Source organism: Anabrus simplex, chromosome 1 (assembly GCF_040414725.1).
Source record: "Anabrus simplex isolate iqAnaSimp1 chromosome 1, ASM4041472v1, whole genome shotgun sequence".
NCBI classification, from domain to species: domain Eukaryota; kingdom Metazoa; phylum Arthropoda; class Insecta; order Orthoptera; family Tettigoniidae; genus Anabrus; species Anabrus simplex.
In genome coordinates, this window is record NC_090265.1 from 1,082,575,127 (window position 1) to 1,082,602,366 (window position 27,240).

At 39.7% G+C, this 27,240-nt stretch overlaps 1 protein-coding gene across 4 annotated transcripts in view; it reads right to left on the reverse strand.

The window, feature by feature from the left end:
• put (activin A receptor type 2 punt) overlaps positions 1 to 27,240 on the reverse strand; it is a 317,293-nt gene that overhangs the window by 272,170 nt on the left and 17,883 nt on the right. For all 4 annotated transcript variants that reach the window (XR_010858587.2, XM_067137221.2, XM_067137220.2 and 1 more), the window contains exon 2: positions 22,320 to 22,507. Coding sequence is in view for 3 of the 4 variants with exons in the window: in XM_067137221.2 (XP_066993322.1) it covers positions 22,320 to 22,507 (188 nt within the window). In the remaining variant the exon portion in view is untranslated. The remainder of the gene's footprint in view (positions 1 to 22,319; positions 22,508 to 27,240) is intronic.

Genomic DNA, 27,240 nt, shown 5'->3' on the forward strand with positions numbered 1-27,240 from the left:
ACTGCAAGCAACTCTCGGTAGTAGGCTGGCCATTTGGTTTGCTTCAGAGATAGTTTCCTAGAGAAGGAGGCTAGAAGCTGCCAGGCATCATCCACGTATTGCTGGAGGCTAGCTCCAATCGCGTTGTTGGATGCATCTGTGAACAATCCCAATGGTGCTTGCGGATCGGGATGCACTAGGAGGGTAGCTTGAGCGAGGCTTTCTTTACAGGTGGCAAAGATGCGTTCCATTTCTGGTGTCCAGGGTACCTGTTGAAAGCCACGTAAACTGGATACAGCTGCGTGGAGTGGAGTCTGGTACTGCAATGCAGAGGGAAGGAAACGGTGATAGAAACTGATCATTCCCAGGAAACGTCTGAGATCACGATCAGTTTTTGGGAGAGGAAAATTCTGCAGAGCTGTGATGCGTTCCGGCAGGGGTCGTGTTCCTGAGGCGGAGACTTCGTCTCCGAGAAAGGTGACTCTTGGAGATGCTAAGACACTCTTGACAGCGTTAATGAGGATGCCATACTCAGAGAGGCGGTGGAAGAGAGCTCGCAGGTGGCGCCTGAGTTCTTCAGGACTCTTAGAGAAGACCAGGATGTCGTCGACGTACGCAAATATGAAATCCAGACCAGATAGTACTTCGTCTATGAACCTCTGAAAGGTTTGATCAGCATTGCGTAGTCCGAAGGTCATGAAAGGAAACTCAAAGAGTCTGAAGGGCGTTATGATTGCGGTCTTTGGAATGTCACTTGGGTTCAAGGGAATCTGGGTGTAGGCATTCACTAGGTCGATAACAGAGAAAATAGTGCATCCACGAAGCTGATGGCTGAAATCATGGAGAAGCCGAGGTGGATATTTGTCAGGAATGGTCCGTGAGTTTAGGGCACGATAATCTCCGCAGGGCCGCCAGCCTTCGTCCTTCTTCGGTACCAAATGAAGCAGTGATAACCAAGGACCCTCAGAGCGTCATGCTGTACCTTCCAAAAGCATGGCATCAAACTCTTTCTTAGCGATCTGGAAACGATCAGGGGCGAGACGACGAGCTCGGCAGGAGACAGGTGGTCCTGGTGTAGTGCGATGAAATGTACCATAGAATGGCGTACTTCTCGCGGGGCCCCAGATGGACGAGCGAGGTCAGGAAATTTCTTTAAAATTTCATGAAATGTAGTCGGTACATTGAGAGCCTTCAAACTGGGCTGTAGAGAGTTAGCAGTTTGGACGTTCACTGATAAGCCTGTGATGCCGTCGACCAAGCATTTGTTATGACAGTCTGGCAGAAGATGGTAATAGGCGAGGAAGTCTGATCCTATGATGGGAAGTGTGACGTCGGCAACAACAAATTTCCATAAAAGTTCTCGTCGGAGTCTGAGGTTCAGTTTCAAGTGCAGAGTCCCGTATGAGTGGATTGTCAAATTATTGGCAGCTGCGAGTTCATAACTGGTCCGATGGTGATGCCCCTTCAGGAATTTATGCGGGAAGCAACACAAATCCGACCCAGTGTCGACCAGAAATTGATGTTTACTGCTCTTATCCGTAATAAAGAGGCGGTTTCCATCTGTTGGGAAACCATTTACTGCCGTCACTGGTTGCCGTTGGAGTTTGACGGGAAGCTGCAAGGTGATTCGCATTTCTGTGCCTTTTTGCGAAAGCGGCGATGGTACCAGCAGACACCTTGTACACCGGCTGTCAGAGAAACTCACGGCGTGAACAGTGGCGGGAAGTGACACGGGTGAAACCTGAGGAATTTTGTCGGCCAAGACAGCAACCTTCTAGCGGCATCTCACTCTGTGTTTGTAAAATGGCCTGTACTTGTGACGGCACGCGCTTTATACATAACTGCTTAAGAGGTTGTCTTGTACTTGTGTGCTGCCTGCGAGAGACTTAAGGTGTCGTAAGAACTGGGATGGATTTCGGTCCCCGAGCTCCTCCTCCATGAGCAGTTGACGAACGCGTTGCTCTTCCGATAAGGACAGACGCCGAATGTGTTCAGTACGCAGATACACGTATGCATTTTGCGCCGGAGGGTTGATAATATCTTCAACTTCCGCGGCATAGCGACTATCCAGCTGAGAAACAACACACGCGTATTTTGTAGCGTCTTGCGTGATACCAGATACATTGAACTGCGCTTCTGCCTGAGTGAACCATAGCGCCAGCTTGTCTGGCCAGAAAACAGGTAATTTAACTCCAACACGATTCACTACAGTACTAACCTGTGAAGGTGATGACTGCAGCGTTTGCTGTTGATGTTGCTGTTGAAGTTGCATTTGTAGCAGGTGATTTTGCTCTTGTAATTGCTGTTGTAATTGCTCCACAGCGAAGGCGGTAACTAGCCTGTGAATAGCACTGACTTTATATAGAAAACTATATCGCACGATATCAATCACGCCGGGGTTACCAAATGTGGGGAACATTACACTTACTGACTTGCCAGCTACAGTGAACACAACATAAAATAGAACTACACTTTTATTCTGTACGGAACTTTACATTGTTGTTTCCTACAATAACATCCATAGATAACATTACGTAGTAAGGCAATCGATGTATTTGTTTACCATCTTAAGTGTCAGCCATGCTGCTATGGATGTCATAAAGAAGACGGGCAGTCTACACGCTTTCACCGGCGTTGCCTAGTGCGGCGAGGTCCAGCTGCTGCCCTCTAGGTTCCTGTGGCGGAGGGATGACATGATTTTGCCAAAAATCTTTAAATCTAAATTTTAAAAAAATTATTTAAAATCTTAAACTAACTTCCAATAAAGTTCCCACCTTCCCCTTAAAGGTAACTCCCTCTGCCCCCGCCCCTGCTAATCTTCCAAAGCCAACAGCATGTAAGCCTAACGCTCCGCCCATCTCCTCTCCTCCATTACACCCCCCCTCCCTCAATTCCACATAGATACAATACAAGAAATTCAAATGTCACTCGATCGGACACCACAAAGAAAACCAGTTCACACCACAAAAATCGAGAGGGTAGGTAAATGAACACACGGCATTCCGTAAAATACAACATTTTTCTCTGAGCATAAATTTTTACCCTCTTTTCATTACAGATTCTTCACTAAATATCCTTCAATAGTCAATCTATATTTAAAGCTACAGCCAACAACAAGCAAGAATGTTCCCATTTAACTATCAGTATAAGAGAAAATAACCACTCCGGCTAGTGAAGACCTACACGGCAACATTCAGTTGTGAACTTTCTATTACTCCTTCAACAAAAGTATGAAGACCGTGGACCCATTTCGTAAACAACAAGATTAATGGATCCAACAACTTCATCACCTACACAGCGCCATACTATAGTTTAATATTACAAGTTTCCAACAAGAAAGTTCCAATGTCATCTTAATTAAGCTACTAAAGGTCCATTTTAACCTTTTCTTCAAATTTAAATTGGCTTGCTTTTATACGAACTTCACTCGTACATTGATACTGCAACTCAAGATTCAACTTTAGCCATAGACCTTCTTATTTTGTGGATATGGACTAGATGTCTATTTTATAAAATATTTTAAATCACCAGTGCAATATCACACCAACATTATTCATTTCATCGCAAACCTTTTAAACAAGCTTTAACTGTAAATTATCAATTAAGAACTCATAACAATTTCACATTTTGTAATACTTATTCCTTATGTTATATTTTGATCAAAACAATCAGGATGCCCTTATAACGGGCGAAACATATCCCATCAAATTTTAATATAACAAGATGTAAATCCTAACTTTAGGAACTCAATTGTATTGAATAGGTTAATCCTAATAAATTTTAGTAATATTTTTTTAAACTGATATACATTTGAATATGGACCAGACATGAAATTTGTAACATCATGTTGAATGGCCATAGGGACCTGCCTATCTTCATGGATGGTCTAAGGAACACTGTTAATGCTTGGAGATACAGGGATGAGGTACTGAGACCACATGTTCGACTCTTCAGAGGTGCGGTTGGTCCAGACTTCCTCTTAATGGACGATAATGCCCGACTGCATCGCACTGCTCTGGTGGATGAATTTCTGGCTGGGGAAGACATTCATCGCATGGACTGGCCAGCGAGGTCTGCGGATATGAATCCTATAGAACATGCTTGGGATATATTGGGGGGTGGGGGTGGGGGGGCAAACTGCATCCCGTCAGCCTCCACCAAGGTCCCTCCAAGACCTTCGCATTGCCCTTTCGGAGGAATGGGATTGACTGCCACAAGAGCTTTTGGACGATCTAATAGAGAGCATGCCACATATCGCTGCAAAGCATGTGTGGCCATTAGGGGTAACCATACACCCTATTAACAGCATATTTTGTTGTGGAAGACATTGCCGAGTTTTGTTAGTTGTCAGAGGTGTAGGAGTCAGCTTCCGTTTGTCAGCAATCCGTCTGACATTCCTATTAGGCGGCACGGCCTTCTTTAGTGATTATGCTTAACTTTTGGACACTAGTGTATTTAAGTATCTCCGAATACCACCAGACTGAACCAGGATCGAACCTGAAGTTGGTTAAGAAGGCCAGCGCCTCAACTGCCTGAGCCACTCAGCCTAGCAATATAGTAGAACAGAAACGAGATTCATTAAAACTACAGTATGAATCAAACCACTAGAAAGGACAAAATCAGGAATGAAGTTAATAGAAAGGTCCTTACTGGGGCCCCTGTTACCAGTGTAATAAAGAATTGCAGACTTCGGTTGTATGGTTACATTGTGAGAATGAAGAGGTAAAGGACCTGCAAGAAATTACTTTGGACCTTACTGACCAAGGGAAAAGCCATTGAAATGTTACACAGTGACAGTAAAATCAGATGTGGAGAAGAGAGTTCTCAAGTGGGAAAATGTCCTGGAGCAGAAGATGTATGAAGGCAGGAGATGGTGAGCGCTTGCACACCACACCCAGGAAAATTGAGCAGAAAAATTATTCAAGTTTGATCCAGATGAGAATGACGATGCAGCAGCTGAAATATACCTGGAAAAAGTAAAAGACTAATAATCATGCATGTGAACTTATTTGGGAAGATATGCATAATTACAAGGATAATGAAGATCTGATCACGTTACCTCGCTACGGTAAGGAGTAGACTGTATAGCCAGTGTCTCAACGCTGAGTGTTTGGCAGCGAACCCAATCCACTAAGATTACCAACGGCTTCAGGCGGATGAGACTCCCTACTTGGCGTTATGGTCCCTCCTCAGTGTAAGAAATGACACTGGAACCCATCAAGTAACAACTGACCCCAGGTTAGGGACGGCTGCAAAACGTGTCTGCACTCCATGTTAGGATTGGCCTAGATCACCTGCTGGCAGTAACTCTAAATGCCTTTGGGAGTGGTGACTCCATCGTAATAACAGTCAAAATGAAAATGGCAAAATCAACCTTGGAAAAAATTCAGTTGTTCCCTGAAAGCAACACGCAGTTCTTATGCTGGGGGAACTGTGAGAGGTGGACAACCAGTAGGGAACGTAATGAAGGTGGCAATAATGAACCTCGCGTCACGGACTAGAAAGTCAGAAGAGACCACTGATTTCACGGAATAGGAAAACATAGCTATGATGGGACTGAGCGAGGTTAAGTAGAGAGGACAAGGAAAGAAGAAGTCGAGGAAGGGATACACTCTAATGGAATGGAGGACAAGGCGAAGAATGGAGTGGAGATAGTACCCAAAAAGATTTTAGATGAGTGTGTAGGTAAAGTACAGTAGACTACATGAGTAACAGAATAATAAAGATACAGTTAAAGACAGAGAATAGAGTAGAGGATTTCATCCAAGTGAATGCACCCCAGACTGGATGCAAAGAAGAAGAAACGTTCAAATTCCTGGAGACAATGGAGAAATAAAGAAAGATTAATGCAATGCAATGGTGGGATGCGACAAAAGGAATGGACGAAGTAACTGGATGTTTTGGATATGGAAAGAGAAATTAAGAGGGAGAGAAGGTGGATTTTTGTGTGAGAAATGGGTTAAGTGTGGGCAATACATGATTCAGAAAGAATAGTAGAAAGGTTACAAGATTTTAATGGGGAAACAGAAGGACAAAGACAGTAACTGATGACTTCTTGGTGGAAAGAGCAAATCGTAGACAGTTGTTAGATAAGGTCTTTGATGGAGACCATAGAGTAGTGGTAACAAAAATGAAAGTAGGAAAAATAAGGAAAGGAAAAAAGAGAGAAGTACATAAAAGTATGGAAATTAACAGACTAGGAGTAAAAGAAACATTCCAACTCATACACTACTTCACCACATAGTCACCATTTATGTCCAAACACTTTTGGTATCTTGGCAGCGGTTTTTTGATACCTTCATCATACCAGGTCGGGTCCTGCCTCCGCAGCCAGCGGTTCATCTCCACTTCCACATCTTCATCAGTCGCAAACCGCTTGCCTCCAAGGTGCAACTTGAGGTGTGGAAAGAGATGGAAATCACTTGGAGCAAGATCTGGAGAATAAGGAGCATAGGGAGAAAAGGTCCCATTTGAAGTTCTGCAACAAATCCTGGGTCCCTTGAGCTGAATGGGAGCGCGTGTTGTCATGAAAGAGCAACACTTTCAGAGACAGAAGGCAGGACGTTTTCATTTGATTGCAGCTCTGAGCTTCGTAAGGACCGTGCAGTACCTCTCAGCTGTGACCGCAGTGCGTCGGGGCAGGTAGTCAACCAGTAGAACACCATTACAGTCCCAAAAGAGAGTAGCCATAACCTAACCGGCAGAGGCTGAGGTCTTGGGCTTTTTTGGTGCAAATTCGCCGGGTTTTTTTATACCATGCTTTGTAGTTTTGTTTCTGGAGTTGAATGATGCACCCAGCTTTCATATCCAGTGACAATGCGGGAAAACAGTTGATCTCCCTCTCTTTGAAGCATTTGCGGGAAAGCTCGGACCGCCTCGATCCGTTGCTGCTTGTGAGCATCAGTAAGCAAACGTGGGACCCGTCTTGCACAAACTTTTCGATACTGCATGATATCTGATAAGATCGTCGCAATAGAGGAGCATCCAATTTCCATACCAGGAGGCAATCTATTCATTATCTCATCAATGATGATGAGTTGATCTTTGTCCACCACATTCCGAACTGCAACAGTGGCTACATTGCCTGTAGCGGTAAAAGGCTTGCCGCTGCGCTCATCATCATGCACATTTTGCTGTCCTTCCAGGAACCATGGATGCCAGCAGTGAACCATTTGGATGCTCATGAATGATTTACCACAAACACACACTAAATGGCGATGAATATTAATAGCCGTTTCATTTCTCGCCATATGTATATATATATATCCACTTTGAATTTGACGAAATTAAATCCTACACTGTTTTCCTAAGACTTCATTCACGTCACCTTTTACTCTCCGGCCTGAGAAACAAATGCCTACAAGACCTGCCTAGCAACGACTTTACATAAGTGCATACTTGATCTGCTTATTAACTTCAACTATATTTGTTTTTGGCGCAAGATAGTGATGTTCTGTTTACTCTCTTGACTGTGATTGTGTTTTGAACATTAACTGAATTGCTACGATATGATACAATGTTAATTTTTTGCCTGTGTTCAATATATTAGTTGTTTTAAGATCTTCGCTAATTGGCTGATGATGACACTTGAAATGTGTTGAAACGAGTCCCAATAAACAGGTTGTAACTACTTTTTCGTTCGACTTACTACGGAGTATTGAAAGGTGGATCCTTCACTATAATATTGTACATCTTCTTATTAACAGAATGGAGTTCACAACTGGACATGCTTTCAAGTGGTAACTCCATGGCAGCTGGCACCATACTGGCGAACGCGGCGCAAGCACGTGCTGTTGAAGGTCAAGTGCAACCACCATACCCCAATGAAAGTTCCGACAGTACCAACTTAATTTTAAAGTATGTGGTTTGCAGAGGAAAAAAATAGGGAAACTTATTTATTGGATGGCCTTCATAGATAAGATGTTATTCTTAATTTAAAATGGAATTAATGCATAATACGACGTAATATTTGTGTTTTTCTCTGCAAATTTATGTAGGAAATGATGATGTTTCAGATGGTTCAAGAATATGAAGTTTAATGGTAATGGTAATTGTTGCCTCTTATGACAGGTAAGGGATACCATGGGTGTTATTCTACCTGCCCCACCCACAGGGTAAAGACAGCGGTGACAGCACCCTTCCTTGTTGTAGTAATAACTATTTAATATTAATATTAAACACAGTGTGTAGTAGTTTCATTAAACCACTCTGTTCTCTCCACATATGTCTAGACACTGCTGCAACAATTTTTGTACATTGCTTTAATATATTCTGTCATTTATTTTTCAAATAATTTGTTGTATTACTTTCCATACTTTGCTCTGGGTACACTATCGTAAGCCTTTTCTAAATCAAGGAAAGTCATCACCATATCTCTTTCATATTCCAATGTTTTTCCATTTACTACTTCATACCGATGATTGGGTCTAGTGTTGATCTTCCATTTCGCAAGCCATCGTGCTCTTGTAATTGTCCTTCCGCCTTTTTTTTTCATTTTTTGTTTTAGTTCCGTTTCAAATATTTTTGCTACCTGAAATGTGAATGTGTTTCTTTGATAATTATCACATATCTTCTTGTTCCCCATTTTAAATGTAGGTATTGACGACAACAACAATAAGAGAGTTCAGTTCTTTGGTCACATAATGAGGATGAATAATGCCAGATTCACAAAACAGATTTTTAATAGTGTTTACAAGCAATCAGTCGATACAAAGTACGAAGCATGTTTTTAAAGTAAGTTTGTTTTTAAATATAGCTGCTGCAGCGCTTCAGTCATCATTCAGAACATGCGCGCTTAGTACTTACATATGTATGATAGCCACTAGCGCCATTGCAGAAGCATTCACCTGTATGTATATTTGTTTGTGGGTATTTAAAATGTCTGACAATTATCGGTCCCAATTATCACCCAAGAAAGTGAAGTGCAAGCAAACAATTTCAGCTCTCAAACTCATGTGTGCTGTGTTTTGGGATAGGCAGGGTGTATTGCTTGTGGATTTTTTGCTCCGGGGTGACACAATAAATTTCAAGACTTATTGGAGACCTTACGTAAACTCCTTAATGCAATCTAAAACAAACGGTGTGGCATGCTCACAAGGGGTATTGTTTTGTTTCATGACAATGCGTGACGTCACGTGGCTTATCGAGCCAGAGACCTCAGATTGCTTCATTTGGTTGAGAACAATTTGATCATCTTCCGTATGGTACTGATCTAGCGCCTACTGACTGCTACTTGTTTCTGCACTTGAAAAAGCATTTAGGTCAGCATCATGATGATGACCCAAAAACAACTGTGCTGCAGTGGATGGTACATCAGATTTCTATGAGGAGGGAATTTATTTTTGCTAGTGGCTTTACGTTGCACCGACACAGATAGGTCTTATGGCGACGATGGGATAGGAAAGGCCTATGTGTTGGAAGGAAGCGGCCGTGGCCTTAATTAAGGTACAGCCCCAGCATTTGCCTGGTGTAAAAATGGGAAACCACGGAAAACCATCTTCAAGGCTGCCGACAGTGGGATTCGAACCCACTATCTCCCTGATGCAAGCTCACAGCACATGCCTCTAACCGCATGGCCAACTTGCCCGGTGGGAGGGAATTTAGAAGCTGGTTTCACAATATGGCAAGTGCCTTAAATGCATGGAACTTGTGTTGAGAAGTAGTTTTAAGTACAGGCTTACATGTAAAAAAGAAAAGAAAAAGAATTGTTTAAAAAGTTGCATAATTTTTTTTTTTTTTTTTTGTATCAAAAGGGTACTTACTTAAAAAATATGCCTCGTATATAGAGAGATATGGCAGAGATGGGGATAACAGCAGATATAATACAGAACAGAACAACTTTTAGGAGGTTGATGCAAAATTTCAAGGGTCGAGAAGAAAGAAAAAATGGAACTGAACAACATCTGGACAGAAGAGAGGAGGGAAAAATGCAGTGAAATAATGAACTATTGGAAACCAAGAAAGGAAGCAGGAAACAAACCAAAATGAATATAGTGGGTTATTTTATTTTTTCTTGAAATGGCCAAAATTAATATAATAATAATGATAATAATAATAATAATAATAATAATAATAATAATAATAATAATAATAATAATAATAATAATAATAATAATCATATGGCCTCAGCTACAGTGTACAGACATTTTAATTTGACACCATCTGGCTGGCTGCTTGTCAATATTTTTCTTTCAAAATATGTCTAAATAGCCTAAACAGCCATTGTAAAAAAATGGGTCCTGCTGCTTTTATCATTTCCACACACAATTCATCCATTCCTGCTGCTTTTTCCACTTTCATTTGTCTGACAGCAATTTCCACCTCTTCAATTATGATTTCACTCTTTTATTCTGTCGCCTCATACTCTACCTCCATCATCTCATTTTCACCCCTTCTCACATTCAGGAGTTTAATCCTCTTTTCCTTATTTCCTTTGTTGGTCTTATTATCCATCTTTTTTTCCCTTTCACTTGCTTTGTGTAGACTCTTTTCTTGTCTCTCCCTTCTTAACTGTATTTTCAGTGTTCTCCCTAGGACCTTTCTAATCTGTACACTGCCCAGCCGTTTTCACTGACCGCCGGGCTATCATAACCTAGATATCTGCTAGTTACATAATATTTCAAATTGCTTTACGTCGCACTGACACAGATAGGTCTTATGGTGATGATGGGATAGGAAAGTGCTAGGAGTGGGAAGAAAGCGACCGAGGCTTTAATTAAGGTACAGCCCCAGCATTTACCTGGTGTGAAAATGGGAAACCACAGAAACCATCTTCAGTGCTGCCGACAGTGGGGTCCGAACCCACTATTTCCTGAATGCAAGCTCACAACTGCACACTCCTAACTTGCTCAGTTTACAAAATATTAATACAGTACATATTTCAGTCATTGTAAACCTACACCATGTTTTCCAGTCAGTGACCGAGTCAGGGATAGAATAAATGAACCCCCATCTAGTGGCGAGTTGTACCGGCTGCCGAAGCCTGTCGCACTCCTCTGGGGCAATGATTAATGACTGCCAAATGAAATGATGGTGGAGAGTGTTGCTGGAATGAAATATGACAGGGAAAACGGGAGTACCCGGAGAAAACCCTTTCCCGCCTCCGCTTTGTCCAGCACAAATCTCACATGGAGTGACCTGGATTTGAACCACGGAACCCAGCGATGAGAAGCTGGCACGCTGCCGTCTGAGCTGCTGAGGGTACACATATTTCAGTCATTGTGTGTTCCAATTTAAAATGTAAACATGGTAAAACTGTTTGTTTAAATGAAAAATCTTCATTATTGTCAGCATAATTGCGCGGGTTACATCGGAGTTCAGCTTATAACGTAGTGTCGTGTGCGAGCGGTTTCTGGATTACCGTGGAATCGCATGTGAACACTCAATTCTGTGGGACGTAACAAACCCGTCTGGCTCTCCACAGCAACTGAGTGATTATAAACGAACAGCAGAACACTAGAAGTTCAAACTACTCTGTTACGTCTTCGTGATAACACTCAAATAGTTCATTTTTGCAGTTAATGTTTACCTGTCTAATGTTGTTGTTAATGGCCTGAGGGGAATAAGTTCAAATTTTGTCATTTATTTTTTACGTAGTATTTCCCGCCCGGCTACTCATTCCTGCCACACAGCTAACGAAAATTTCTGGGGAGAACACTGATCTTTATTATTCTATCATTCATGTAGTCCACTTTATCCACTGACATAGTATCCTTTTACCACTGTACACACCCTCTTCCAAATCTTATGCCACGAACCTACTACGCTGGCGTAGCAGCGGGAGAGGTGATACTCCCATGTGGAGCGTCCCAGGTGGCGGATAGGGGGGTCCTAACCGGCTTGCCTGCGGACTTGAGGGAAAATAAAATACCTCTCACGGACCAAACACACAACCCCCTGTGGGTGGGGGACTCAGACGGAGAATACACCCACAGTATCCCCTGCCTGTCGTAAGGTGCGACCAAGGGATGATTATAGTTGAACCATGAAATTCTTTTTGATTAGTACCACCATGCGGGAAACACCATGGTCGCTTTTCCTTGCGCGTAGTACCACTATGTTAGGTACCAAATAGGTTTGTGATTAGTAGCAAATGAGAGCGTGACGGCTTTTAGTACCTGTGATTAGTAGCACTATATGAGCGACACCATGGGATGACGGAACCCATGATTCTGGCTTGCCTACGATTAGTACCCACTATATGAGGAACACCACGGGATAGTACAAGTCCCTGTGGTTAGTACACTTACGTGATGAACACCATAGCTTTGCGTTCCTATCAATGGCGCCGCAATGTGCGAAACACAGTAGGTCTATACTACATGTGCGAATTTCATTACTTGTGATGAGTAGTACCATAATATGTGGAATATTGCGAGTCTATGCTACTCTTGATTAGTACCACAACATGACAAACACCATGGTTCTACTTTTTTAGCGATAAGTACCATTACGTGGGGCCAATGACTTGGATTTTGGACTCCTTTCGACTACAAGCATCATTGTTTCAGTATCGTGCTATAGAGGCAGTCCCCTGGTCAGTAATACTATTGTGTTATGCCAGCTTCTGTGCATGTGAGGCACTGTGGGTCGGTTCTACTGATCGTTTTAAATTCATATCCATCTATTCATTCTTTGTCCTCACGTTTTGAATTGAGGTCAGTGGAGGATTTTGGGGTTTTTAACTTTCATTTCTTTTCGTCTCATTTTGTACCATTAGGGGCCGATGACCTCGATGTTAGGCCCTTTTAAACAACAAGCATCATCATCATCATCACCAAATCTTATGTAAATCCTTCCTAGCTTTTCTTCTTTTACTACTTTCTTGCACCTTCTTTCCATTTACTGGTACTGTGACCGTCAGTAAAGTGAGATCATCTTATCTGCACGGGTGTTGAACTGGCCTAATACTAACATCAGTCACAGTAATTTTATATATTACAAATGAAAAGTCCAAATTTCCCTAATAAACTAAAGAAAATTTATTTTATATTGAACTAATCTAAATACAAATAATAGAGAAATAAAAAAGGATAATCACGAAGATAAATTAAGTCATTTCATGGAAGTTTGGTCTGATCTAGGTATAAATATCTCATTATTGCCACAAGGTATGTCCATTTAATCGTAATAAACATATTAGTATTTGTAGGAATAATCAAAGTCATGTTAAGATACAATAGATATGATACCATGTGTTAAATTCATGTGATTAAATCGAATGTTATTCCACATTGTAGGTAAAGGGGTATTATATGCTTAATTGATGTTTCATTAAATATTGAACTTCATATTTGAAATTATTTTCATCATTATGGACATTTATCGTATTAACCTGTTATTAAATGGGATGTAGATGTATACTATTCTTGATAATATCTTAACCCTGGGGAGGGCGCATAAAGATAACCCCATGAGGAGGCGTGCATGGTGTTTTAGACTGGGTCAGGAAAAAATAGTACTATTTAAGCAAAAACTATTTTTAATGTTATAAAACTAGTAAATAATTTTGAACCAACTTGTAAATAATGTTCAAAGATACTTTGACGATACAAAAATTGGATGTTAAACAACTGACGTTCATTCTGTGTCATCACTTGATTCTTGACTTTCCGTACTGCACTGAACACATGTCGCTGCCGAGTGTTTTTTTTTCAATATGTAACTGGCATACACAGCATCTAGTCTTGGTTTTTCTGTTTGTTGTTTTTGTTTGTTTTTTTTCAGTTGCAGTAGGTGCATCTTGCAGATCCTTCTAGTTCTTGTGGAACTGCAGAGGACTGCTCTTTTTCAGGCAATCCTAACATTTGGAAATGTTCCTTTTCTAAAAGTCTTATGATTTCTCTTTCGCTGTTTCTACCCATGATGTGTTGCACTTCAGTATATACAAAGGCAGTATTTTATATGAAAATCAAACAAAACTGGCACGTTCTTACTATATTAACTGAAAAAGTGAAATAACATTTATCTCATAAACATGCATACGTCATGGGGCGCCCTAGGAGTTTTAGACCGTGTCCGTCAAACAATGCACTCAGGCTGAAACTGAGGAGCGTGAGAGGTGAATTGTTTACACTCACTGATAGTGGACAAGTACAATGTAATGTATTGAGAGGATGGAAGCTAGCGGCCCGGTACATTAAGAACTATAAACATTTATCTCTGAACCCGGTCAAAAAGACAGTGACGTGCCCTCTCCAAGGTTAAAATTTGCGTTAACGTATTCAAGAAATATATTGTGGCTGGGTTATATCATCACGATATATAATTGATTCATAATTAAATTACTTCATTACCAAAATATTTGATCAGAATTACTGGTTAAATGCCAATACTGTATTCTTGGTTCCATTATCAAGAATGTACTTGAACACACTCAGAAATACTCCTGAATATTGTTGTTAATGTACTACGAAGGTTATGCCGAAAGTTTTTAGCAGCACATAAACTGTAATTCTGAGGACAATGGGATTATTTTCATTTGAAAGAGCGATGTTTTTCGACCTTGGAACATGCGCGTGCAACACCTCCTAGCGGCAGTTCCTCCACAGCGGGGGAAGAAAGCACAGGCAGTGCTGAGTCAGACAAGGTGCAAGATGGATCTGTCGTGCCGCGATTTTCGAGCAATGGTTTGTTATGATTATAAAAATTAATTAAGTGCCGAAGAATGCTATTCTTTGCTGCGCGTTTTTGGTGAGGCTGCCCCTTCTAGAGCCACAGTTGGAAATTGGTTTTGCGAGTTTTCAAGGGGTCGGCAGTCAGTTGAAGATGAACCTCGTCCCGGTCGCCCAGCAACAGCTGTGACTCAAGAAAACATTGATGCTGTGAGGGAAATGATCAAAGCAGATCCACATCTTACATTTTGTGACATTGAAGGGACCTTAAATATTGGGTCAAGAGCAGCGCAGACCATCGTTCAAGATTATTTAGGCCTTACCAAGAGATGTGCCCGTTGGGTGCCGCATTCCCTGACAGAAAGCCAAAAGGAGGAGAGAGTGAACTGGTGTCATTTCATGCTAGAAAAATTCAATGGAGGGCAGTCCGAAGACACCTACAATATCGTCACAGGTGATGAAACATGGGTCTACCATTATGACCCTGAAACGAAGAGACACTCTTCTGTGTGGTGCTTTCCAGGGGAGGAACCACCCACAAACGTTTGAAGATTTTTACGAAAATGGGGCATCTCACCTCTGTGACCTTGTACACACATCGTACAGTCAATGCTGAATGGTATGTGAATGACTGTCTTCCCAAAGTCCTCGCCACTTGGAGGTCACAGCACCCAAAGTCCAAGAGTGGGCACCTTCTGCTGCATCATGACAATGCATCTGCACACAGGGCTGCCAGAACAATGGACTTTTTGGAAAGGGAAAAAGTGCGAGTGTTACCTCATCCCCCCTATTACCTGACCTGGCTCCATGTGACTTCTTTCTGTTCCCTAAAACCAAGGAAAAAATACGTGGGCAGCGGTTTTCGTCAGATGAAAAGGCCATTGCAGCGTACGAGGGTGCACTAAGTGATATCCCGAAAGAAGCTTGGACTGAAACGTTTTCTAAGTGGTTTCAAAGAATGGAAAAATGTATACGTGTTAATGGAGAGTATTTTGAAAAGTTGTAATTGTTGTTTCGCAAATAAAAATTTATCCTCACACTCTGCTAAAAACTTTCGGCATAGCCCTCGTATCATTATGTTTTAACGTATATAACAGTTGTAGGAAAATATTTCATACACACATATATTCATGAACAAGAGAGAATGTTCAGTAATAGTTAATCATGGGGACTTATCTGCTTGTTTTTATTTATATTTATTTGGAAATGGGTAATGTCACAGCTTGGATTCGTATTAAAACAAATATTAAGTATGGCAGCGTTTATTTCCATAAAATCTAAGCAAATTCCGGAATATGAAGCGATATCAAATCCTTAATATCATAAGTTAATATTATACTTACGGTAATAACCATCGCTAAGTCAAGAATATTGTAATTCGTTCATATTAACCGCATTCTTCATTCAAAAGAGACATTATTTCCTCCTAGTACAATATAATATTTGTATTAATGAATTGTCACCCTGTGGGTGGGGCAGGTAGAATAACACCCATGGTATCCCTTACCTGTCATAAGAGGCAACAAAAAGGGGCCTCAGGGGCTAGTAACTTGGGAGCAAGGTTTGGTGACCACTGAGCCCTTAGCTAAGTCCTGCCATTGCTTCCACTTACTTGTGCCAGGCTCCTCACTTTCATCTATTCTATCCAACCTCCCTTGGTCAACTCTTGTTCTTTTCTGACCGCAACAGTATTAGGCACTGAGGCCTAGGGAGTCTTACATTTTCACACCCTACGTGGCTCTTGTCTTTCTTTGGTCGATACCTTCATTTTTTGAAGTGTTGGACTGCAACTGGTTGTCCAGTTGTACTTCCTCTTAAAACAATAATCACCACCCCCACCTGTCGCCATTGTTATTCATAATGGTTATGGGTGACACTGTGAAGGAGACAAAGGTAATGTATGAGAACTGAGAGCTGAAAGTATGCTGTTTGCAGATGATATTGTGGTGTGGGGAGCAAACAGAGAGGAACATGGTAAGAGAGATTATTAATTATGCAATGAAAATCAGCATACAAAAGAGTAAGAATGGTCTTGACTAGAGGAAAAAGGGAAGGGAAAAGAATTATATAAATAAAGGAACAAAACCTTGAAATTGTGGAGAGCTTCTAGCTCTGGAAACAAACTGATGCAGGATGCAGGTGATGAACATGGAGATCAGTAAAAGGATTCAACATTCTGGTGTGGAGGAAAGAGGTACCAATATAGTGTAAAGAAGTGATCTGTAAGATGTACTACTGCCCAATACTGACATATACAGCAGAGACCTGAAGGAAAAAAAAAAAACACATCTAGGCCAGTGAAATGAAATTTTTAAGAAGTATGATAGGAAAGATAAGAAAGGACAGAGTAAGAAATGAGGATGTCAGGAAGGAAATTTGAGGGTAAAAGTTTCATGAAACAGATGACCGAGACCCAGATACGACGACGGAGGGCAAGAGGGAGATCCAAATTAAGATGATTGAAAACGATCAAGAATATTATTATTAGAAGAAACCTTGATTGGAACAGTGTTAAGGAGGAACAATGGTAGTTGGATAGAGGAAACATCCAATATGGTGGGAGCTCAACGAGGGAAATGGATGACTATGATGATGATGATGATAGACACGAGTAAGTTCTGCCACTGTAATGTTTCCAATTTCATTTGTAATGTTTTCTTTCAGTTCCTTTAATGTGTAAGGATATGTTCAAATACATTTTTTTTTTTTCAGTTTACCCCACAAGTAAAAATCACACACTGTTAGATCTGGAGAAGAAGGGGGAAGTAGACTAGCACTGATCACTCCGTGTGCAAACACTTTCAAGATTGTAAGAAGGCAATGTTAGGAAAAATGTTACCCCAACTTTGAGTGTTAGTGTGTGTCAATTTCTGCGTGAAGGAGCCGGAATAATCAGTCCCGAGATCTGGTCTGCTAGTGTTCAACGCACCATTAAGACAGAAGAGAAGTACATGAAAACACGACAGATAGCAAAAAAAGATAGATCTGTGATTCACCTAGCAATGACGAGGACAAAGAACAGAAGTAAGGTAAATACTGTATTTGTTTTTTAAATAGCTAAGTTTGTTAGCTATTTTATGTTCAAACTACATACTCCGATGTTTATTATTATTATTTCTGACTCTATGGCTAAAGGATTAGCGCTGTAACATTTGGTCGAAGCTGCATTACTTATAAGGGACGAAGAACCCATAACATCATCACCCCAGACCCTAGTTTGTGATTTTACTTTTCATTTCTTTACTGAAAGCTAGACACTGATATTACCAGCATGAGCGAAATATTTTAACACAATGCTGTCTGCTCACGTATGAATACATGTTGGTGCAGTTCTGTCTTCTTATGCCATCTAACGGTTATTGAGGAACTGCTTGGAGATTATAGTTGATGTACCTAAATGGTAGAAAATCTACGCTTCTTTTAGTACTGGTTTTCCCCGTTTTAGTGCGTGAATGGCATTTGTTTTCACCTTCGAATATCTCCCGTGTATCCATCAATGCTAGTAAAATAAAAAGGCAGCGGCGGCAAACAGTGGATTGACTCCCGGTGATTTTGTACCTGAATCATACGCTGATAATTTGTCCGATGTTCCCAGTGATTGTGAGGAGAGTGAAGATGAATTGTTTAATCATAATTCTAGTGCTAGTGCCGTGCATTTATGTGAAAGTGATGCGGTTAATGACACGTTTATTGCACCATGCGAGCAGTCAGAGCAACAACCTGTTGCTTCAGATTGTGAAGATGATCTAGATGTAAGTACTGTTGATAACATTCTCCCTATTTCTGGCAGTGAGTGGTCTGAACAGTGTATTATACTGGTTTTGGAGCCTTCCTCGGGGAAGCCTGGCATTAAAATTTTGGCCGAATGAACCTGAAAATATAGGCCTAAGTTGTGTTGTCAAGTTGTTCATTGGTGATGATTTGTTGGATTATATGGTGGAGGAATCAAACAGATACCATTACCAGAATGAACCGAAATATAAAATCTCACAAAAAAATGTAAGTTTCAATGCATTCTCATTCCATATTTAGGAACTGCAATAATTTGAATGATACCCTGCAACAACTCCATGTCTCAGCCAAAACCTTCCGGCCACACAGGCCAGTTACATGTCAGATGGGCCGGACAGCAATGTGTAAATAAGTTTAGTATTTTGGTAGACCTATTTGTTCAAATAGCTCATGGCAATCATTTTGACTACAGTGAAACCTCGTTAATGCGCGAGACTCATTAACACATTTTCCCGCTTAGCATGTCTGAAATTTGAAGTCCTGATTCTCATCGTATTAAACCTATAAAAAAAATACCTCACTTATCACGTCACAAATTTTCGCTATTACCGCTTAGTACAATCACATTTTTCCTAGACCTAAAAATATTACTGTATTTGTCATCCCTTCTGAAAAAAAAAAAAAATGTGTAATTTCCAACTCAGGTAAGAGCCGTCGCCACAGCTGTGTGATCACGGGAAAAGGCCTTTCTGAACTTCAAAGGATAAGTTGCACTTTCAGGGAGCAAGCCGAGCCTCAGGAATGCTCAGTTTTGCTTGCCGGTTAGCAGCGAGATGGCTGAATAGCAGAGTGAGCCTGTTTGTACTTGTATTTCGCATTCCATTCAGAAGGTAGAAATGTATTTTGTGTTGAGTGGTACAGTGAAGTGTAGCTAATATTTGACGTGTGATACGTAGTCTATATCTGGATTAGGAACATAATCGACTGAAATTGACAGTGCGGTGCTTATTTGTCTTGTGACAGCCTAGTTATGGATGTGGAAAATGTTGTAAAATTCCTTAATAATGAAGACAAAATTAAAATCTGTCAAAGTGGAATGTCATACGCATGCAGAGGTTGCGAATGTTGAAATTTGCACCTTCGAGTTTCGACTCCATCATTCAAGTTGGATTCATTAGTAAGTTTCCTCGCTTAACACGTTCTTTTTTCCTTGTCGCCTGCAGAAACATCGTAACGAGGTTTCACTGCATTTGAAAGTTCTTTGTCGAGTTTATCTGCCAGTTATTTCTTTCTTTCTTTCTTCCTTCCTTCTAACATCTGTGACCACCGCACTGTTTATGCACGGAACAAAATATTGTGCGATATTGGTTTGTACTGTGGTTCATGATCAGGTTTTTATATTTATATTTTGTCTTAAGAATAAATTAAATAATAACCTGTTTAAATAATCGACACAAAACATGACAACCTTACTCTTGACAGCACTCACTTGCCTTTTAAAAGACGCGCTCCCCTTGAGTTCAGAGGAAAGAAACTGACAACCCTCATTATCACTAGGCGGGCCAAGTTTTGGGATCAGAAGCCTGGATAATTTTATTAGTCTTGCACTAACAGCACACAAAACAGTAATCTTCCTATCATAATGAGGGACTTCATAAACACCACTAGGATTTTCTGCACACCAATAGCAAGGGTTATGACTGTTCACACGACCATTAAGATGTAACCAGGCCTCATCTGAAAACAAAACAAGCTGTGGGTTGAATAAACGATCATTCAATGATGCAAGATACCATGCACAATATCTCAATCTTGTGACTGGACTAGCAGGTTTTAAACAATAGGCCCACGTAAACCTGTACACTTTGATGTGTAACAGCTTTGTAGCTCTGTGTGAAGAAGAAACCGAAACACCTATTTGTTGTGTTAATTTTGTAAGCGAGATATTCAGTGACCATTCAAGATTCACACCAATGCCATCTAGCTTTTCCTCTGTTAAAACTGCTTGTATGCATGCATGTTTTTTATTGAGCACTTAGCAAGTAGTTACAAATTTATTTACAACTAGCTGATGTAGCCGTGCTTTGCTACGGAATTCTACATTGTATACAGAATTGTAGGTTAGGTAAAGTACACGTTGTGAGCAAGACTGTATTAAATTGCATAGCTCTTAACGTTACCCTAGAAACACGACGGAAAAATCACAAAACGTCTTTTCTCATATGAAGATTGCGTTAGGAAATTTTCATTGTAATGGTAGGCCCGCTTGCCTACCATCAGTCACAATCAGGTTGGGGAATTGCATTATACTGGCAGACACTCACTCTCCACCTGCCTTTTTACATCCTCAGAAAGGCTGTCTTAGTGGTTTTCCCAACTGAAATGAACATAGGTCATTACAATGATGTTAGTAGGAATGGCGCGAGAAAAGCAATGATTTCACATGAAATACTCGATCAAATGGAAAACCACACACTTTCTCACTTTTAAAGAACAGTACTACGCTGTCGATCTAACAGTCCAAAGTTGCAGAGCTGGAATGACCAGGCAGCAGACAGCCGTGATCCGTGAACACTCTTAGTCTTTTTTTTTTTTTTTTTTTTTGGGGAGGGGGGGGGGGGGAGTACCCGATGAGTCGGAAAATCTCAGTTTGCTACACTGATGGTGGAAAAATCTATCTGCTTTGGAGGCAATTTTTTCCTCCATGCCAGAGGAGAAACCCCCTCTTTACTGCTACTTTTGAATAAAATGAATGTAGAATTTAATGAAAGTGAATAGGAAGAAGCCCTTTTTAAGAAATGACTGTTTTCAGGGTTGAATTTTGAGTTATTTATTGAATTGTGGTGCTATAATTTGGAATATGCCTAAATTGTAATTCCAGACCAGTTCATACTACTACTACTACTACAACAACTACTACTAAGTGAGCCTCTGCCTTAACAGGGCACACTGCTCATTCAAAACAGCGCGTCAGAGTAGGGATCGAATAGCTGGAATACTATGATGAACCAGTGAGTTACGTACCAGCAATACAGTATCAGAAAATGAACCAGAGGAATGACATGCTAAAGAAGAAAGTTTTCTAACTCTCCAGCTATTTCCCGCCAATATTCAGTTAGGCTGTTATGCTCGGTACGCAGCAGTAATCCCACTATCGGAGTTGAGCGGCAACATAAGAGACAAAGGACATCACCACAAACAATGGTCAATGTATTGTTGATCAATGTTTGCGCTTTCAATATTGTAGGCCTTCATATTTAGTTTTCTTCCGACTCTGAAATACCACTCTTATCATAGCCGGTACGGTAAAATTGAATAAAACATAAATGGTCGGAAATTGTATTCTCTATAATTTTTGTTATGTACTACTTTTCGATAGGACCAGTAACACAGGTATTTAAAAATTAAATTGTAGGCGCCTTCCCCTAACTACAATTTCATACAGGGCAAAAAAATTGTTTATAGCTTAGACTGTAGTTTCCTATTCCCTAACTCTATATACCAACTTTCATTAAATTCTGTTAACCCATTTTCTTGTGGCTTGGCGTTAATGTGGACTTTTGCTCGGTGAGGAAAAAAACGGGAAACTACCTCACTCCTCATTTCCCTAGTACGCCTCTTCAGTAACGCCTAGGCTATTTATGACAGCTGTTGGCGGAGCTGCAGAGGATCAAACCAGCCTTCGGGCTGAATACCCAACACACACATACATACATGTAGTATTTATCGATAGGACCACCAATAATATAAATATTTGAGAATTAAATTTTAGGCCTTCCCATAAACTACCATTTCACTCAGCGGGAGTAAAATGATTTACAGCCTAGATTGTAGTGGCTCATCCCCCAATTTCACATACCGATTTTCATTAAATTCTCTTCAGCCGTTTTCTCGTGATGCGCGTACATACATACATACAGACCTACAGACAGACAGACAGAAATTACGGAAAAGTAAAAAGTGCATTTCCATCTCAGCATAAAACAGGCTACTCACCTTCAGCTTAATGTATGGTTTTCCCATACTATCATTTTGCCAGAGCACATAGCAATGGTTGCGTTTATCAGGCTCAGGGGGGTCACATTTTTCCACTTTATAACAAGATTGCTTTGGTTCCTTGTTACAGGAAGTGTCGTTGTAGAATTCACACTGTGCGGTTGTGACAACATTGCTTCCTGAAGTCACTGCAACAAAAGACAACAACAGTCTTCAAAAACTTAATCACTTAACATAAAATATCGAATTTACTTAGGATTTTATATATATTTAAATAAAGTAAAAACCCAAGTACACTCGGGAATGCCGCTTACTGATTGGTACCTAATTTAAAAGCCTGAATATACTCGTTTCTGGTTGTTTTCTAATATTTCCGCCATATGTCTATAAAATCATGCCAATAGATGTTCTGACTAAACTGTAATGGTCGCTCTATAGGCTAAGGGCCATCAAGGCTATAGTGCCATGGGGTATATACATACACAAGAAGGTGTTAAATAATAATGGGACTGATTTTATTCCATTTAAATATATGCACATGTTGCAAGTTGTCTTTGAGAAATTTCTCTTTGAGCAACATTCTGACGCGCACAAATCTCTTAGAACTACTCAGTTAGCAACATGTATGAGAACCCAGCATGGGTTTAAATATTTATAACAGCACACAGTATGAATTTCTATTAAACAATCCACAACAGATATTCTGTATATGATACAGGAAACTTATAAGGATAAAACTCTATCCACAACAAACAATTCTGAGTGGTACAAAAATGCAGTTTGTGACTGTGATTAATGTTTTAAGAGGAAGTACAACTGGGCAACCATCCTCTATTAACACTAATCAGAAGTAAAATGGAAGTGGTCCAACACTTTAAAAAAATATAGGTATCAACAAAAGAAAGGGAAGGGCCACGAAGGATACGAAATGAGATTCCCTAAGCCTCATAAACCTAACACCAGTGGGGTCGGAAGAAAACAAGAGTTGATCAAGGAAGGTTGATAGGAAAGATGAAAGTGAGGAGTATGACACAAGTAAGTGGAAGTAATGCTAAATTCAGCTAGGGAAACTGTTCCCAAGCTGAGAGCACCTGGACCCAATTTTAGTCACCTCTTACGACAGGCAAGGGATACGGTGGATGTAATCTACAGTCCCCACCCACCGGGGTTGCACAAAAATTTACAAAGAGTGAAGAAAGCCTCGACAATACTCCACTTGCTGGACAGCTACCCACATCAAGAACTGAGGTGCATATCAACACCACTGATGTGACGTTACAAGAAGATTGAATAACTATAAAGATTACAGGCAAAATGTAAAATTTCATATAGGTAAACTGAAGACATTGCGCAATGAATTGGCCTACAGAAAAATAGTGGCAAAATTGGTTCTATGTGTGCTTAACAAAGTAACTCTGATTTAAAGGTAGTTTCCACATTTCAATACTAGGTTCTTTTCTTAAATTCACGTAACTAATAATTAATACATATGTCTATATTAGGAAATGTTTTGTCTCTTTTTTGGAAACATCTTCATCTAAACGCATACAAAAAATGACACAAGGGTTGCATTAAAGCAACTTCAAAATCCTTAAAAACTTCTTAATTACTGATAATATGCTAGTTATTTACGTTTGCTTCTTTTTCTTCTTCCGGATGTAAAGTATTTTTATCCTTGGTACTAGGATGCTTTGTTTAATTGTTGTGCTGCCATACGGCTTCACAGATTTTGGATAAATATGTTAATTAGTAATTTTGTGTTAAACTTCCTAAATGTTTGCATATAACATCACAATTTATAATAATCTTTTACATCCCAGTAACACAATCTATATATATAAAATAACATGTCCTGACTGATTCATCATCGTCAAGCCAAAACTACTGGACATAAAGAAATGAAATTTGGGGGATACATTTATATTAAAGTGTAGGTGCTCACTAGGGGAGGAGTGACAAATAGGGTTAATTTTTAACAAAAGACTATTTCCAGTATATCTCAGAAACGTAAATCATTACAAACATGAAAATTGGTATCTGGAATCTCCTGTAAAAGTAAAGAAACAGATAATTTCTTTTTGGAAAATCCACTTAAGGGGAACTGAAAAAGGGGGGTGAATTTTCAAAATGAGAATTTCTACAGAACAACTCATAAACTTAACATGTTATTTTATTTCTTTTTGAAAAACCACTAAAGGTGGGGTTAAAAGGACTGAAAAGGGGGTTGAATTATTTTTATTAGGATAGTGATATCTCAGAAACTGAAGATGTTACTGAGGTGAGAACTGGTAGTCACTCCTTTAAAAATAAAGTAATATGTACGTCTTTGTTTTCAGAAAATTCACTTATGGTGTGTGAAGGAACTGAAAAATTAATTGAAGTCTTTGTATGAGGATACTTTATCTCAAAAACTAAAGATGTTGCAGACGTGAAAATTGGTATTTGGAATCTCCTTTAAAAATAAAGAACCACATATTCTTTTGTTTTTGGAAAATCCATTTAAACTTAAGGCAGGGGGGATAAAATAATTGAAAAATTAGTTAAATTATTTGTATGAGGATACTTTTATCTTAAAAAACTAAAGATGTTACAGGCATGAAAAATGTTATTTGTAATCTCCTTTTAAAATAAAGAAACATGCATTTGGGGGGAGGGGAATTAGTTTGGGGGGGAAAGGAGTTGAATTATTTTTATGAGGGTATATCTCAAAAAATTGAAAATGGTACAGTTGTGATAATTGATATTTGGAAGATCCTTTGTAAATAAACAAACACTGTTTTTTGTTTTCGGAAAATTCACTTAAGGAGAAGGGTGAAAGAAACTGAATTCTTTTTAGGGTTGCACTTATATCTCAAAAACTGAAGGTTAGATACATGAAAATTGGTATTTAGAATCTACTTTAAAAATAAAGAAACACATTTATTGGGGTGGGGAAATCAACTTACAAAGAGGGGAAGGGGGGGGGGTTTAAGGCGAAAAAGGAGTTGAATTCCTTTTATGAAGATACTTGTACCTCAAAACTGAAGATGTTACAGACATGAAAATCCATACATGGAATCTTTCAAAGTAAAAAAACACGCATTTTTTAGTTTTTGGAAAATTGACTTAAGGGAGAGGTGACAGAATTGAAAAATTAGTTGAATTATTTGTAAGAGGATATATCTTTAAAAAAAAAAACAGTCAAGATGTTACAGATGTGAACATTGGTATTTCTAATCTATTTAAAAGTTAAACATGTATTTTTTGTTTTGGAAAAATCGACTTAAGGGAGATGGGAGTGAAAATAGGTAAAGGATTGACTTCTGTTTATGAGGATACTTCTATCTCAGAAACTGAAGACCTTATGGGTGTGAAAGTTGGTATTTTGAATCTCCTTCAAAAATAAACACTTATTTATCATTTCTGTAAAGTCCACGTAATGGGGAGAGGGGTGGAAAGAAGTGAAGAAGGAGCAGAATTTTTTTATAAGGATACTAATATCTCAAAAACTGAAGATGATACAGACGTCGAAATAGGTATTTGAAATCTCTTTACAAAATAAAGAAACAAGTCTTTTTTTTTTTTTACTTAGTAGAAGACCGTTTCTCTCATGTACAGTTCTATGTCGCATGGTCATCTTAGCCCCAAAAGGCAATAGCACAAACATGGTTTACAAAGATTTTCTGGGGTAAATGAAACTCAATTTTATTGTGAGTTTTTTTTTTTTTTTTATGTTGCACCAACACAGATAGGTCTTATGCGACGATGGAACAGGATAGGCCTAGGAATGAGAAGGAAGCGGCCATCGCCTTAATTAAGGTACAGACCCGGCATTTGCCTGGTGTGAAAATGGGAAACCACGGAAAACCATCATCAGGGCTGCCGACAGTGGGATTCGAACCCACTATCTCCCGGATGCAAGCTCACAGCAGCGCGCCCCTAACCGCATGGCCAACTCGCCCAGTCGGTGAGTTTTTATACTTGAGGAATTTTCAGATAATGTCTTATTACTGTACTGAGGTACGATTACTTTTAACAAATTACAAAATCCACGCGAGCGAAGCCTTGGGTAACTGCTAGTTTTCTAAAATAATTTAATAGGTACTGAATATGTATTGTGTATATCACCTAATTTAACCTTATTTTTCATGTGTTAAACACTAACAGTTTTGTGAACTGACAGTGAACTGCAGTGTAGTGGCAGAACTTTCTTACCTTTGTAGTGCTATTCCTGGACTTCTTGAAGGGTTTTAAAAATATTATTTGGTTTAACATGCAAATCCTTTCTGTAATGGCATTCTACATCTTGTGGCATGTGTTATCTACAATGCTGTCATGTTTGCCCTAAGACAAAGACAAATACTTATCATTCCAAAAGTGTCACATGCTCCTTATGCTACTTCAAGGTTCCTTCCCTAGATGCACTAAAATGTATAGGCCTACTTTAATATCTAGGTGACATTTTCTCTCAGAGCAGCATGACCAAATTGATTTAATTTACCCATCAGAGGGACTCCCGTCTTTCACCAGTTACCCACTGAATCTTCATCAGCATATCAGTTATGCTTAATTAATTTTTTATTTCAAGTAATCTAATCATTTTACAAATCTCATACGTAAGTTGTAGTATATACACATAATATTTCCATACCGTATTATAACATGGTGAAGTCACGACAGGCTCAGAAGCCAGTGATGGATTAAAAGTTGCTTTTAAGAAAAGATATATTAAGCTGGATGGATGTATTAGAAGACTAGCCAACGGACTAAGATTGGGAACACTGAACATCACGCCATTAACAAACAAAGTGGAGGAAACCATGGATGTGATGAAGGAAAGGAAAATACAGTAGATATACTAAGTTTGGCAGAGACAAGGTGAAGAGGAAAAAGTGATGATGATGATGATGATGATGATGATGCTTGTTGTTTAAAGGGGCCT